At 43.5% G+C, this 16,068-nt stretch overlaps 1 protein-coding gene across 1 annotated transcript in view; it reads right to left on the bottom strand.

Moving 5' to 3' along the window:
• The window catches only part of dock10 (dedicator of cytokinesis 10), a 59,508-nt gene extending 44,745 nt beyond the window's left edge, over positions 1–14,763 (bottom strand). The window contains exon 1 of the mRNA XM_062385920.1: positions 14,548–14,763. Coding sequence (XP_062241904.1) covers positions 14,548–14,655 — 108 coding nt within the window. The 5' untranslated portion in view covers positions 14,656–14,763. The remainder of the gene's footprint in view (positions 1–14,547) is intronic.
• Positions 14,764–16,068: the final 1,305 nt, after the last annotated feature.

Below are 16,068 nucleotides of genomic sequence, written 5' to 3'. Positions count from 1 at the left end.
AGAGATGGTGGATTCACACTGAGCAGATACAGAAAGACGAAAACACTGAAACTACAAACTTTCAGATCAAATAAATCTGTTTCTCAGGAACCCGGCTGCAGATCATGCCAGAAAGAGCTGAATTCTTTTTGATCTGATTTGTTTGAGCAAATTCAATTGATCAAGTGAGATATATGTGTCTATATCTGTCATTCAAAGGACCCATTTTTATAGCTCATAGAATAAAGAACAGGAACTCTGCAGCTCAAGACAATCCAATGTTTTTCTATGTAGTTCACCTTCTTCTCTAGTGCAATTAATATTGTCTCAAACTCATCCTGATTTACAGTTCTTAGTAAAACCTCAGCTTGTGGTTGCAACACCGCAGTAAAACGTATCTTGCATAACAGGAAGACACAAAAAGTCTGCAGTTTTTTTTTTTACCTGATGCACCTGATGTTTGTTTTTTTACCTGATACACATATTATATCTCATGGTAAGATGACAGTCAGAACTGCCTTTCTAAGAAATTGGATTAAGGTTTAGAGCCACTATTCTCTGAAAAAAAAATTTATATGAAACTCATCTGGTGGCAGAATCTATCAGGTTACAAGTCAGGTGGAAGATATTCATGGTGTTGCCCTGCTGTGCAGCAGCTGCAGCAAAATAGTGTTTGAAGTGATACTGCTCTTGATTTTGTTGTTCCTCCATTATAATGCATCTCTATGTCAGTTCTGATGTCTGATTGTCACATGATGAACCGCAGCTTTAGTATTGTTAGAAGCAACCCGGGGAGGAAATTAGAAATGAACTTCCCTCTTAAAGCAAACAATAGAAAAATATTTTAATTTGAGAAAGCAAATATCAATGAAAATCCTGATTTAATATTATAAATGTGCCATCTAAGAGTGAAAAGATCATAATGAGTGATGTGTAACTTCTTAAGAGTTCTCTCTGAATCTTGATTTCAGCTGTTTTCTGGAGGAAGTAACAGGAGGAACTGAGCAACAGCACACAGCCAATGCCATCTAGTGCTGAGAGCTCACCACAGCAGGCCCAGTGTAACGCTCTGTGCCAGTCTCCGGCCTCGGAGTATCAGCCACTGCCAATGCCATGCCTCTGACGAATGACCTGCAGGAGGCGCTCTGTGCCAGAGATACTATCTGGTAGTCTGGCAGCTGGTTTGTTTATAAAAGGAAGCTATTAAAATGTCTTTACTGAACTGAGGTCCCGGGGCAGAGGGGCGAGAGCATGAGAGGGGATGATGAGGAGGGGGATATGGGGAAGTTGGTGAGGAGCAGCTGCATTGTTAAGAAATTTCCTTTCATTCTGCTTGAACTCACTGCCCTGAAAATTCACTCCCAGATCCCCCAAAACCTCCAGAAACCTCACGTTTCCTCCTGTCCACACATAACCTCTTTTCTCAGTTTTTGCAAAAATCCAGACGAAACACAAATACAACACACAACGTAGTTCATGTAGCATTAAAAGAGGCCTTATGATAACAAACGGAGGAGCCTGTCAGATTATCGGTCACTGTAACTTTAAACATAGAAAAGAAGAGGTCAGCTGTATGTAAAGTGAGTGTTTTTTATTTATTTATAGTTTTCTCATTGCATAATTTATTGAGACACATGAAAGGCATGTGGGATAAAACATAGTCCAGAGATGGTTTTATCTTCAGCACAAGGCGATCGCCCAGAAACCATATTTGATATGGAGAAATATCATTTTATTTTATTTTCTAAAGGTTTCACTCTATTATTATAAATCCTTTATATGATGTAAGTGGAAGTGGTCTGTGTGTCAGATGAGATGACCCTCATCTAAGTACAGTTTTGTTTCTTTGTCTATTCTGTAAGATCCTTCCATTCAGTGTGGAGGTAAAACTATTAAAAATAATACTTATTTTAATATATAATCTCTGGCCATAATAAATGTATCCTTTGAACCCTTGGCCAAGAGTGTTGAAGCAGTTTGAAGTGAAGTTTCTATTATTTTCTTCTCCCCCCTGTTTTTCATTCTTTTCAGGTTTTCTTCATTTTCTTTTATTCTTGTTGTTTTTGGCTTTATGGGGTATGCTCTGCTGGGATTGTACTTTAACGTATTTATCTTTACATGTATTTTTTTCTCCAACAACGGCTAGGTGGGATGGAGCGGTGAGTGGGGATTAAGAAAATATGTTGTGTTGTAATACAAAATAAAACTGCTTATGAAAATGAATCACTGAATCCCACCTTCATAAACCTGCATCATGGTGAAAAAAAAGCCTGAACTGTAAGACAAGAGAGCACAAATATTACATGTACTAGAATAATATTACAGAATACCAGTCTTAATTAGCTGTATAAGCAGCAGAGAGACACACAGCTACTGTCACAGAGCTGGTGCCTCATTAATTCACTCTCCCACGTGGCATCTCTCCACATCTCCCAGTGGTTCTCTCCCCCTCCCCTCCCCTCTCCTCCCATCCCCTCCTCCCTCCTGACGGTTGAGGTCACAGCTTCTCACGCGCTCTGCAATGAATGGTTTGCGGTACTACCCCTCTTTTAACAAATGCATGTGGTGGTAAAGCACTTTTAACTCGCTGGCGTACTTTTAAAATGTTACTGACCACTGTGAGATTGTTATTAAATATTAAAGGAAAACGCAGATTACGTGTCAGCTTGGTCCGCACACACCAGGGACGTTTTAAGGTAACAGCATCGAGCAGAGCAGAAGAGCTGTTCCCTCCATTTGTGAAGGAGAGAAGGTTTTTGCCAATAATAATCTGTTCATCGAACGCTGACAGTACAGGAAAGAGCTGTGCAGCAGAATAATAAATACCAGTCCTGTACAGTGGTAATGATTCCACTTCTCTGCGTTCACATCTGGGTCATTTCCACAGCTGCTGTAGGCCTCTTCTGTTTCCCGTCCAGGTGAGAGAAGCTCCCGCCAATAAAGACAGTTCCCTCCCTCCCTCCTTCACAGGAGCCAAGTCAAACTCTGAAATACCCTAAATCTCTTATCTCTACTTCCGCTGCATGTCTGAGTCACTGACGGTAGGAAACTGTAACTGTCCTGTAATTTGTCGAACAATCTCTCCAAACGATTTCGGTTTTCCTGTGAGCTTGAAAAATGTGTCCTCACTCTGAACATTCGGGGTCCTACATCAGCCTGAAGCCAATATTTACTGTAACGTAGTCGTGGCAGAATTTCACACTCGGACTGTGGACACGCTGGTGTAAAGCTCAAACATCTGTTGGTATTTAAAACATTTACATTTGAGCTTAATTCACACTAAAAATAAAATCATCAGACTTTATGAAGACCCCCCCCCCCAAATCTACACGGTCAAAGTTATGAAGAAGCCCACCTCAAAGCCTCGCGTGCAATAAATCATTCAACTATAAAGCCTGCATACAGTGTGCCACCTACACAAAGCCTACATGTGACCTCAGAGTAACCTCCACCCCGGCGCTGACTATCCACCAGACGCCCACTCAGCACTGCTCCTTCTCCCCGAGGTCCCAGTGTAGACGGAGGACGCAGCTGTTCTGAAGACTTTTCCTCGTGCGCTCTCATTATGCGTTATCCTTCCTTATACGTTTCCCCCCCAATTCCCTCCCCTCTGTCTCTACCCTGCTCACTGACTCAAAAGTCCCTTCTCCAGCCCCCCCCCCCCCCCCCCCCTTGCTTATTTATTTTGCAGACCCCATTTCAAGTCTTGCCCTGTCGTTTAAGGTGCACATATTGATGAATGCCCACAGAGTGAGTCAGACACAAGTAGCCAGTGGGCCAGCACAGGTGCACAGACTGGCTTCAGACTCCTTCCCGCTAAATATCAGCATCCACATCCATCTCAGATAGTCACAGATCTATGTATCACTTCAGTTACTTCACTTTTTATGCTATTTACCCTGAGGCTATGTTTCTGGGGGGACACATTTCAGTGACACACCTCTGAGTCAGCAGTACTCTTGACTCGGCAGAATAAACATTTTGACTGTACACTAAGTTAGAAATGGACCTTAAGTAAAAAAAAAATACTCACATCGTTTGTGTATTGGTTCATTTAATTCCAGGTTCATTTTAGCTTTTAGTTTTTTTTTTTACTTAAAAAGGTCTATAGACAGAACCAGGCTTGTCATTTCACCCTGTTTCCAGAATTAAAGCTACGCTAAGCTAAATGTGAACTATAATTTCATCCTGAAGCTGTCGTGGTGACGACCTTTTCATCCAATGCTACAAGTATTTTCCAAAACACCAAATGAATCCTTACAAAATCCCTGTGGATTGAGTAAATAAAGGTCTGTTGCGCTGGTTATTGGATCAACTCTGTTTAATCTCCAGCCCTTAGATGTGCTGTGTTAAAAGATGAGTTGCCAGAGAGTCACCATTGAAAATATATATTTTTCATACCTATATGTTCCAAATCAGCTTTTCCACGAAACTATAAGGGTTTTATCAGTTATTGCGTCCCCCCCCCCAAGCAGTCTATGTTTTCACCCCTGTCCATTTGTTTGTTTGTCAACAGGATAATGCAAAAACTACAGAACACATTTCCATGAAATCTGGTTGAAGGATGGTGCATGGGACGGAGACAGAACCCTTAAAACTTTGATGCAGGACAAAGGGGTGGATCTGGGAGTTTTTTGTGAGTTCTATTTTTTTTCTTTCTATTACATCTATGATCTGCTACTTAGGTCAACACATGCTCTGAAAGTGAGAACTGCCTGTTCTATTTCTAACAGATGTACAGGTGCCACAGACATAATAGAGTGTGGGTATATGCACATGTGTACCTTTATCTTTGTGAGCGTTGTGTGGATGGATGTGTGTAACCGCTGCTGATGCCAGTAGTGAAATATGAACAATAGCTGCTGCTTGTTTCTTTCTCTTGTCCTTCCTGACACTGGGGCCAGGAGGACAGACAAGGTCAGACGGGATTATGGGAGGTTCAGCCGGGTTGATCAAAGCCAACAGGGAACAGTTCGACAGGCAGAGAAGAGAGGGAGAAAAAGGATCTAGAGGATTTGACCACGTAACAAAAACACAGTCCTGTTTTTAAGATTTACATACTCTGAGGTCGACATGTTCAAAATGTAGCATCTGATAATTTGTCATTTTGGCCACTAGGGGCCAAAATAACAATAACAATAACAAAAGTTTCTCCTTGGTCATACATGGTTTGAGCTGCAGGTTACAGCAGTGACAGGCAAAGCCACAGGTGAAGTGGAGGTGATGCAGTTATAAGTCCACCAAAAGGAAAAGTCTTGTTACCTTAAATTAAACTGGGGGTTTCTCTGAGTTCCAAAATTGTTGGAAGCATTTTGCATAATCTAAATACACAACAAAATATTTAACATAGGTCTCTTTGTCTTGAGACATTTTAACGACGAATTGTTACAGATTATTTCTCTAATGAGATGGATCCTGCCCCTGCTCCCTCTGTCCCACTCTGTCCAGTCAGAAGAGACAGTAAATGAGAGTGAAGTCCATTTCACGTAGAACTGCCACAGTGTATATCAGTGTGTGCGTGTGTGTGTGTGTGTGTGTGTGCAGATACACAGGGGGAGGGCAGCAGGCCATGGAGGTCGGACGGTAATGGCGTTAACATATTCATGGCCTCCTACTCTGGAATGCAGAGTGAGGGAGAGACACAACACAGCGATTCACTCGCAGAGAGTCGATGAACTATTCTTAGTCCAGTATGTGAAGTGGACCCCCCCCCCAACCCCCCTTCCTCAACCCTTTTCCCCAAGGGCCATGAACAGAGTCTGGATGGAAGAGTGGAGTGGACGCTGGTGTCTGTGAAGGTGCGGGGCAGGGCGGCGAGGCTGGATGGAGCTTTACAGAACGAGAGAGGGCATAAAAGTTAAGCTCCGGCGAGCCGAGGCCTGGTCAGCTCAGTGTGAATGCAGCGGTTCACTGGCTGTGAAGCCTCTCTCTCTCTCCAAAGAGCCTATTGTAAAGGGCACTTTGGCACAATGTGTGGAGCCTCGGGGGACCTCGCTCTCTCCCTCTCTCTCATGTGACCTCTCACAAACACTGACAGACACTTTCTCTTTATCCCATTTTCCTACCTAGACTAAACAGACTTTTATTCTCTTATACAATTCAACAACTGGCTGTCTTACAGCACAATGCTACTGTACATGCATTTCAGGGACTTCCTGTGCTCACACCCAGCACGTACATTACTGAGATCACTGTGCAGCATCACACGGAGTTCAAACAGGGGGGGGGATTCAGCGGGAGACAGTGTCACCAGTGACAGGCTCACAGGCTTGTTTCTCTCTCCTCGCCTTGCTTTTATTTCTCTGCCCTTTCTGAATGAGTCATTTAGACGATGGGGGAGCGAGAGACACACACACCAAGGCCTGGCAGTGAGCGGCCCTACTGTTATCAGGCAACACACGGTCGAGTCGCAGGCAGCTCAGTCATAACAAATGTCAAAGAGCTATTCATCTTCTCTAATCCCTTTCTCTATTCTCTTGTCTGCGTGTATAAACACACACCGGTGACAGCAGAAGCACTCACTCGACATAACAGGGAGCGAGGAGAGGAAGAGCCGAGTGAACGTCATCCAGGGGCTGAAAGATGGAGGCAGTAGAAAGGAAGTGGAGGTAATTAGGGGAATTCATGGGGTGCTAGGATAAAAAGGCGGCGAGGGAGCAAGGTAAGAAGGGAAAAGGTAAGAGATTGAGGTGAGAGTGAGAGAGCTGCTGAAATCTCAAAAGTGATGAGACATATTTAAGTTGCACCAAGTGACGGAGGCGCCAAGGAGAAGTGCTTCTGAGAAACACTGCAAGCGGAGTTGTCTAGAGACACCACATGCATCTGTGTGCATGTGCATGTGTATGTGTGTGTGGGTGTGAGTGTGTGTGTGTGAGCATGACATCCTGTCCCTCGTGTGAACAAACGCGGCCTAGGAGGAGGTGACACTTTCACAATCTTATTTGTAACTTCCTTGCAAGATGAGACATTGATGCAAGCTGAGGCCGATAACGATCGTGTGACAATAACGCAATGGTGATTTTGAGACAGTGGACCCAAAAGGGGACATGCATGCAAAATGACACGAATAAATCAACATCACATCTCTGAATGTGTGTGTGTGTGTGTGTGTGTGTGTGTGTGTGTGTGTGTGTGTGTGTGTCAGGAGCCGTTACAAGTTTTAATACTGGGGCCTGTTTTGATTGTTTTTGAGTTTCAGTTATTTTCCATGACTTCATGTTCAGTCAAAACAACCCAATAGCCACAACATTCAAAACCTCTAACAGCTTTTAATATCCTGGCTGATCAGTGTAGCGCTATGCACCAGCGCTAATTCAGCTGCAGTGTAATCAGGGTCTTCCCTCCAGGAAACTGCACCCGGATCATTACGCATCTTGTTTTGTGATCAATTCCTCTAATAGATAATGACCTCAACACTAGCTGATGGCACTTGCTGAGTTGGATATAGCATTTTTAGGACCATAATGACTGTTATTTAAGATCTAGGTCCTGTACGATATGAAGAAGATAAGATGAAGGAGCTGAGTAGACTTTAACCCTTAAACACCACGTTATCTCACAAACTACAGACAGAGACAGTAGAGTGTACTTCACTAAGTCTGACTGGGCTGTTTGTTTCAGTTCCACCTTAGTCTCGTCTGTAGTGTTCTCACAGTGTGCTAATATCTGTATCAATGACTAAGAACAACAACACACGCACACATTACAAACTATATATGCCATCAAGAATTTATCTTCAAAAATGACAGACAAAAGTAGCGTTAAATGAAGATTCACATGATGAAGACATATTTTTAAGTGTGAGGACATTTCAAAAACTTTTTAGGCTTTTGTACCTAGCGGAAACCCAACTTAGGGTGCTATTCTATAAAAGTTCTTTACATTAAATTGAATGTTTTGTGACTTTAGTAGAAATGGTTTACATTTTATCTGTAATGTCCAGCCTTCACCCATTATTCTGTCTACTCCTACTTTAATAGTTCCAATGCAACGTAAGAGACGCGAAGCTCTTTTCTTGACTGTTCGTGTTGAGTCTCTTTGTATGGTTATACAATCCAACTGCGGTACGTTTTCCAAATCTCCGACTTATGCAAGAGCATAAGTGTATTGGCAGGCAGGGAAATGTTGATTTGTCAGGCATCTTTGTATCTGAATCTGTGGGAATAAAACAACAGTCCGCTGCATTTCCATTCTCTGTCCTGAGGTGCTGTGAAACGCAACTTTCTTCAAGAACTGTAACACTTGCGTGAACGCCCACAGGGACCGGAAAAGTTTCCAGCGTGCAAACTTGTGAATAAAGCTCACTCCAGTTTGCTAATGATGTGCAAATATTGCTTGTAAATTGGGCTAAATGTCTGATTACATGCACAAACATGGACAGGAGTGTTTATAAGATGACAAGATATCTCTAGTACAGCCTCAGTGCTCGCTGAATCGTCCTCTTCCTCTTCTCTCCCTTCCTTCCTCATTCCTCCCCGGTCTTCCTCTTTTCATGGTCTAGCCTTCAGAAATGATAAGAGCCACAGACTGCTGATGTCTGATCTAATTATGAGCTCGGTTCTGGCTCCTGTCCCATACCTCACCACTGTCCAGATGTAATAAGAGGAATCATGTGAGACAAATGTCAGGATCAGTGCACTTCTCCTTCAACAGTCGCAGCCAGTCTTCTAATAATGTCTTTCGAAAGCGAAACGAAAGAGATAAATGAAACATAAAACAAAGGCGGCGATAAAAAAAGATGGAGCGGGTTGTTATTAAAAGAATAATACAAGCAGCTGCAAAAAACAGTAAAATAACTTATACAATTTCTTGTAAGATGTGGATGAGAGGAGTGTGGGACCAGAGGAACGACAGATGAGATGAAACAAGATCCACTGGAGGGGAAAAAGTGGAGATATGCTAGGAGAGATAGGATAGGAGGACTTCCTGTTAGAATTCCAACATAAGTGACCTTTTTGTGTTGCCGTGGCAACAGAGGCATGGATGGTGGGAGAGTAATTACTGGTAATCTGACCCGTTTCTCTCCACCAGGACAAATGATATGCAGCCTTATCAGTTTGACTTACTAGTATGAGACGGGAATATTAGTGTGCGTGGCCAGCGGCTGATTAACGAGACACTGACGACTCTCCTCTTGAAACCGAGGTGTGGTTGATTCGAGATAAAACGCTGACACGGATGTAAACTCGAGGGCTGCAAGGCTTTTCACACAGCTTCACTCACGAACCAGCGACCACGAGTACCTCACATTACTCTGCAACAGGCAGACAGCTACAGGGCTTCCATGCATGTATGCTACACAGAGAGTCAGGTCAGCATGTCACGCACAATGCATCACACACAGTCGACATGACGCGTCATGGGGGAGCGAGCGGCGTCAGACTGACAGCATGTCCTCTGACGACCACACGCAGAGCGCCCCCCCGCTGAGACTCCTCCACGCTGTCTGACACAAAATGTAGCTCCAGAGAGAGGAGAGGAGAGGAGAGGAGAGGAGAGGAGAGGAGAGGAGAGGAGAGGAGAGGAGAGGAGAGGAGAGGAGAGAGATGTAGACAAAACAGGGTTGAACAATATGACCAAAAAATTCTATCAAGATAGCAATTTTATATTATAATTATCATAATAATTAACACTTTGGTGGCAGCTCATCATTTGAAAAATCGGAGGTCGCTCAAGTACGTGTTATACCTCCTCAAGCTTTGGGTCACATTAAAGAAAAGAAAAGGAGATAGAGTAGAGGAAGGAATATTTACCCAAGTGTGACCTTCTTTCTTTGTGTTGCAGTGTGAGTATATTTTCACTTGTTACTGTTAAAGCCAAAGAACACTCACAGTAATTCTCTATGGCAACTGGTGCAGGAGAACAGGAGCAAGCACACGAGCATGGAGGTGAATCGCATTGGTCAGAGACGTCATACCAAACAGGTTTTCATGTACTAAGTCCATTAACTATAAGTCACACTGATTTAACATCACTGTCAGGTAGTTTCCAAAGCAACCCACACGTTCTTTGAGTGATTTCATAACCTCCAGGCTGTTCTCATAAATCACACATCAGACTGACTCCTCCTGCTTATGGAACGTAGGTGAGACTTTTTTTTTTATCTCAGTTACACGTCAGTTTTTCTGGGGTCTTAAACCAGTGGGGCCAGTATATTACCTAAAATCTAAATTGTTATAAGAAAACATGACACTTGGCACCAGAGACAGTTATATGTGAACAGGCATGAAGCTCTTCATACCATAAGGGCACCGGTGCTGCCAAAGGCAAGAAGCGGAAATATCTGCCAAAGAAAAGACAGGACCACGGGGATATAACACCAAAAACTGGAAGCCATTTGGAAAAGGAATGAGCATGCATATGGCCCAAAGCAACGACGGCTGTTGACTGCATACAAGCAACCCTTTGCTAGTGGGCAAATAGACTCAGTTACAGTGGGATGCCAGGGCGGGCACGTTCTGCCCAATCCCTGGCTGTGTGGTTAATGTGGCTGGCGTCCTCCAGGCATGGTATGACATGTGGTTCATCCCAGCAGGGAGCCGGAGTCACAACAACAATGACACTTGTGTCCTCACTGTTCGGCTGCTCACTTTTGTAGCGATGCAAAAATAAAAACAGTCTATCTGGTGCCAACAATCAGAAATAGGTTGAAAATACAGTGGATAATATTATTTCTATTTGATTTTTATGGCTCTTTACGGCATTATGGTGTTCAAATTGTTCCTCGATCCCAATATTGTGAACACATCTCAAGATCGTCTCAAGGGAATTTTAAATTTGGTACAAACATTCATTGGACTAAGAGATGACCTGAACACATCTTGGTGGTCTAAGGTCAAAGGTCAAGGTCATTGTGACCTCACAAAACAAATGTTTGCCTTGTGAGCATGTTAGCTCAGGAATGCCGTGAAGGAATTTGGTACAAATGTTCATTTGGACTCACGGACAAACGGATATCACGGTCAGAGGTTCACAAAGCACATGTTTGCCATGTGAACGAGGTATCTCAAGAATCTCTTGAGAAAATCTCGTCACACTTGGTAAAAACATTCACTTGAACTCACGGATGCAGTGATTTTGCTTTGGTGGTTGAAGGTCAAGGTCACACGTGACCTCATGTTCTTGTGAACAAGATATATCGTACACACCCTACCACCAAGGGAATTTCATTACATCTGGCAAAAACATTCACTCAACACAAGGATAACCTGATTAAAGCTTGGAGGTCAAAGATCAAGGTCACTGTGACCTCACCAAACCTATGTTTCCCTTGTGAAAAACACTTCCAGGAAACCCTGGCAAATTCGGCACAAATGTTCACTTAAGACTCACAGATGAACTGATTCGATTTGGGTGATTAAAGGTCAAAGGTCACGGTGACTTCATCTCAATCTTGAAAAAAAACACTGAAACAGCACTGGTTGCACTGGAGTCATACAACCACAGTGTGGAAATTCTAGTTCTATCATCTTTCACAGTTATGTGGTATACAGCAGCTCAGAGACAGACAAGATGTAATGGAAAACATCCAATGGTCACAGAAACACAACATGTCTTTATAGAAACCAAAGTTCAACCACCATTACATCCTTCAGTCTTGTAACGCTCACCCGTCCGTGCTCCCAGCATATTTGAGGATAGGTGGGCTCACCGCTATGAGAAGCAGAGACGCGGTGATTACTTTCACAGAGCTGCTCATCACCGGAAAAATGCAGCGTGCACCAGGGGGATTTCCCAGGTATCATGGAGGCTGCACACGCTCATGGATACACACACACTCACACAGACACTTTCGTCCGACTCGGGTCCCATGCAGAGTGGCGGAACAGTGAGAGACAAGTGTCAGAAGTGACTCGGATATAGAGGAGAGTGGGGAAACCATGGAGTCACGAGGGGGGGGGGGGGTAGTAAGAATGAAAATGGAGAGGGGGTCAGCGAGAGAGAAGAGAGGCTCTCGCTTCAGTGGATGTTGTGCCATAGGGCCCGATTCTGCTGACCTGGTTTCTTTCACCAACAAAAGGGACGTGCATTAACACACTCACACAAAAAAAACATCCAACGCCTATGGACATTTACACACCCACTTAACCTAAGCCTGTCCACACACACACACATACACAAACACACACATTAAACCAGCCCATTAACACACAGAACCTCTCTTCTCCATATTCCTGCATCATATTTCTGTAAAAATGACTACAGGTAATTATTCATAGTTTTTTTCCTCATTACTTTTTCAAGATATTAGAAAAAAATGGAGCAACCAGGCAGTTTGTTGCACTGGAGGATGATAAAGAGAAAAAGTGCTGATGAAAAGCGGATCTCTCTTGGTGTATCTCTTGAAGATCTCCGCCGTTCTTTCTGAAACTTTCTGTAACTTAACTCTGTTACCTCCACCAAGGAGCTCACTGTGTGTTTACACCAGGGTTTACGAGGCTCCAGGATCTTTTCTCTTTCCTATTATATTTCTACTATAAGACCTAGACAATTGTGTGGAGGGTTGGGCCTTAGCGGAGGTATGTGCTCTACTGAAAGCCAGTAGATTCTAGTTCGTCTGTTATTTTTACTTGAAAACCACACGTTCAATGTGGGACTTCAGCTGAAGTGCTTTAGGGCAAGGCACTGAAGCTCTGCAGTGTTTTGTTCCTCCTGTGCCACACTTTGTCTAAGTGTCCAGCATGATACCGACTAGAACAGTCTTGGAAATGCTTGGAAATTCCACTGATACTGCTGGAAATGCCGGGTCGGGCAGTGAACTATGAACCGATCCCATACCACGTCTTTAAAGTATATGTACAATTTTATTTCCCAGAAATCACCTCTTCTTTGCTCCTCCAACACAGTTGTGCTGAACTGCCACGAACAAGGACTGTCCAGCGATAGCCAGAGAGCTAGCTAACAGGTCAGCAATTTGGAAATACTTCATGCTGATAAATCCCACAAGAAAAATAACCATATGCAAGACTTCAGTTTCCAATTAAGTAAAGAAAGTGATTGTTGTGCATTCCTAGATTTATTTATTTGTGTTATTTTCAGCTATGACTGTCAAACTAGAAAATAAAAGCACCATTCATCCTTTGTTTACTTTTGTTTATCAAAGGGTTTAACCTGAGCCAGGCCACACACCAACGATAGCACACCACAACTCCCTACAGGGTTAGTAGCATACAGCACACATTATATGTGATATGTAATTTCATTAAATGGTATCAGATCAGTATCGGCCGATACACAAAGTCCATGTATGGGAATCGGTTTCTGCAGAAGGACAGATGGTACCGGTTAATCTATAATACTGCCACAAGGTGACTCACCAGTCAAAGTATGGATCCAATAAAACAAATCCATAATGAACGATACTCTCTTTCAACATTTGTGAACATGAGTGATGCAAACAGACAGCAAACCTGGTTTTCCTTTTAAGGCTGATTTTATTAGTAGTATTCTGTAAACATCTGTCTGCTCATAGAAAATGTAGATGAGGTTTAAAATTGCCTCTTCACTTCTTTTCCAGTTTTAATCCTGTCTCCTATTATTAGATTTCCCCTCTTTTTTTCAATCAATCCCCGCTTCGCTCTGCTCTGCCAATGTGTCCCACTGACACACTAACACCAGTCAGTGCAGAGGATGGAGATATTGGAGTGGAGTGACCTTTCCCTGTGCTGACCTCCATAGTATGGACAAACACACACAGACACACACTCACACTCGTGCACAGATCGTGAGGTGGAGGATTTGTCCTCAAAATTACATCATGAAACGACAAATCTCTCTCTCCAGTGTGTGTGTGTTTATTTGTGCACGTGTGTGTATGTGTGTGTGTGTGTGTGTGTGTATGGGGCTGTTTTTCTTTCATTCTCCTGGCTCTCCCCTCATGCATGTGTCAAACGCAGCCTCTTCGGTGGGCGTGACACACCCACCGAAGCGTCTCCCTCACATCCCACCATATCCACAAAGCCTGATCGTGTAATTGGCCTTAAATCAAACCCAGTTGTCGGATTAACCTCTCTCCTTTCTCCCCCTTTTCTTTTCCTCCTCTGCACCTTCCTCTATCCATCCATCCATCCATCTATCTCACCCCCACACACAACTGGGCATCACACCGCATCCTACTACAACCGCTGCATTTCATTCACCCTGGAATACACTACAACCCACAGAGGGGGGGGGATATGATAGGCTCTACCTCTTACTAGCCACATTACCAGCCAATAAGCAGCTTCTTTTACGACGGAGGAGTGGAGAGAAATGTGGCGACCACTGCGTCTCATCCTCTTTTGGACGTAGTGAATTGTCCCTCTCTCCCTCTCCTCCTCTGCAGGATCGATATACGAGGCTGCTGCTGCCGCCGCTGCACCAAGCGCTGCGCGGACAGATGCGGCTTGAATGTCAATGTCAGTCGTGCAGATGTGCAGCAGCCCGGTGCACGCGAGCACAAATAATAAGAAGTTCACGTGTGGTGCTCGTCGCAGGGGCCCACAGGTGGGGATGCGCCTTCCACCACCATGTTGGTTTCTCTCTCTCTCTCTCTCTCTCTCTCTCTCTCTCTCCACGGGTCTCACTCACCGTCACTGCGGAGTGCCGGACCGCGTTGCTCGCCGTCTGCCGGATCTCGGCCGCGCTCCCCGGCTTCAGCAGGTTCTTGGTGAATCTCCGGGTGGACTCGGCTGCCATCTCCGCATCCGAGCGCCTGGTTCAGCAGCCGGGATGTGTGTGTGTGTGTGGGGGGCGGGGGGTCCGCTGCTGCTGCTGCTGCTGCTGCTCACTCCTCCTAACATGAGCCGACCGGGCTGTGTTTACACTCACACACACTCTCACACACGCACACACACTTCACACACACCACAGTGCAGAGAGGATGCCTGTGCGCCGATATGCGTCAAGTGAGACTGAATAAAGCAAGTACTTCCGTTTGTCATCTTCATAATAAAACATCCTGCGTGATCTGCAACCCTGACATTAATGGTGTGGAAAAAGGTGGTGCGTGTATTTTGAAGGGCCAAAGCACCAATTTCCAGTGAGGAGCATCCATCATCTGTCAACTTGATTATGCTAAAGATAAAAAAAAATGATTTAGTGCTCGCAAATGAATGATGGAGCCTAAAGTGGGCATTTTAAAATGTGGTTCAAAAGAAATAAAAAATAAGAATGTATGTGGATTTTCAATATCCAGTCTAACAACCGCTCCTTGACCATATTCCAGTGTGTACTGTAATCATTCATCTCAAGGGGAGCTCTGAAATGTCAACTCATCTGCAGTCCAGTCACGACCAGTGGAGGATGGAGCAGCATTTACAGTAGAGGTTACTACAGAGAGAGAATCAGGCCAGCAGCGACACCTGGTGGTTTGTAAAACGGAGCAATTCTCATAACCACTGTTAATGGCCCGGTGATGTAGGTGTATTATTGGCAGAAAGTGAATATATAATCATCTAAATTGTACAAATTGTAGTTTTCTTTACCCTAGAATGAGCCTTTTTTATTTAAATACTTTATATTTACATCAGTAGCGAGTCCTCTTTACGGCGTACACCGTGTTTTTTACTGTAGCCTAGACTGGACAAACTAAACAGCTTTTGAGTTTTTATGACGACTGAAGGCTACCACAGGTTCTCTGTCATGTTTGGAAAGGGAGGGTGAGGTGAGAGGTATTCAGCTGCAACATGCAAATTTACCACTACATGTCACTAAATTCTACACACTGATCCTTTAACTTTGAAAGAGGTAAGCGTTCATCTTTCAGATAAGATAGTTCATTCACTTTTATTATTTTGAACATGAGAAATAAACAGAAAAAACTATTATTTACAAACAGTGATGAGGAAAAAAACTATGAAACACGTCATGATTTAATCTACATATTCAAAAAGAGGGAGAATATATCTATACATATTTACAAACTCATACACCTACATACCCCAAATCAAGTATAAACAAATTTGCTTTGTTATTTATAGAAAAAATAGAAGAAAATAAACTAAGGATAAATAAATATTTAGTGATCAAATAAAGAAGCGTTAATCCTCCAAACACCTAGTGATTGTCTGATCTCAATCGTTTGTTTTAAATTACCATGAAGAATGCTCT

This window comes from Platichthys flesus, chromosome 4, assembly GCF_949316205.1.
Source record: "Platichthys flesus chromosome 4, fPlaFle2.1, whole genome shotgun sequence".
In the NCBI taxonomy this organism is placed as follows: domain Eukaryota; kingdom Metazoa; phylum Chordata; class Actinopteri; order Pleuronectiformes; family Pleuronectidae; genus Platichthys; species Platichthys flesus.
Note: the sequence above shows the minus strand (reverse complement) of the source record. Positions and strands in the feature narration are given on the sequence as shown.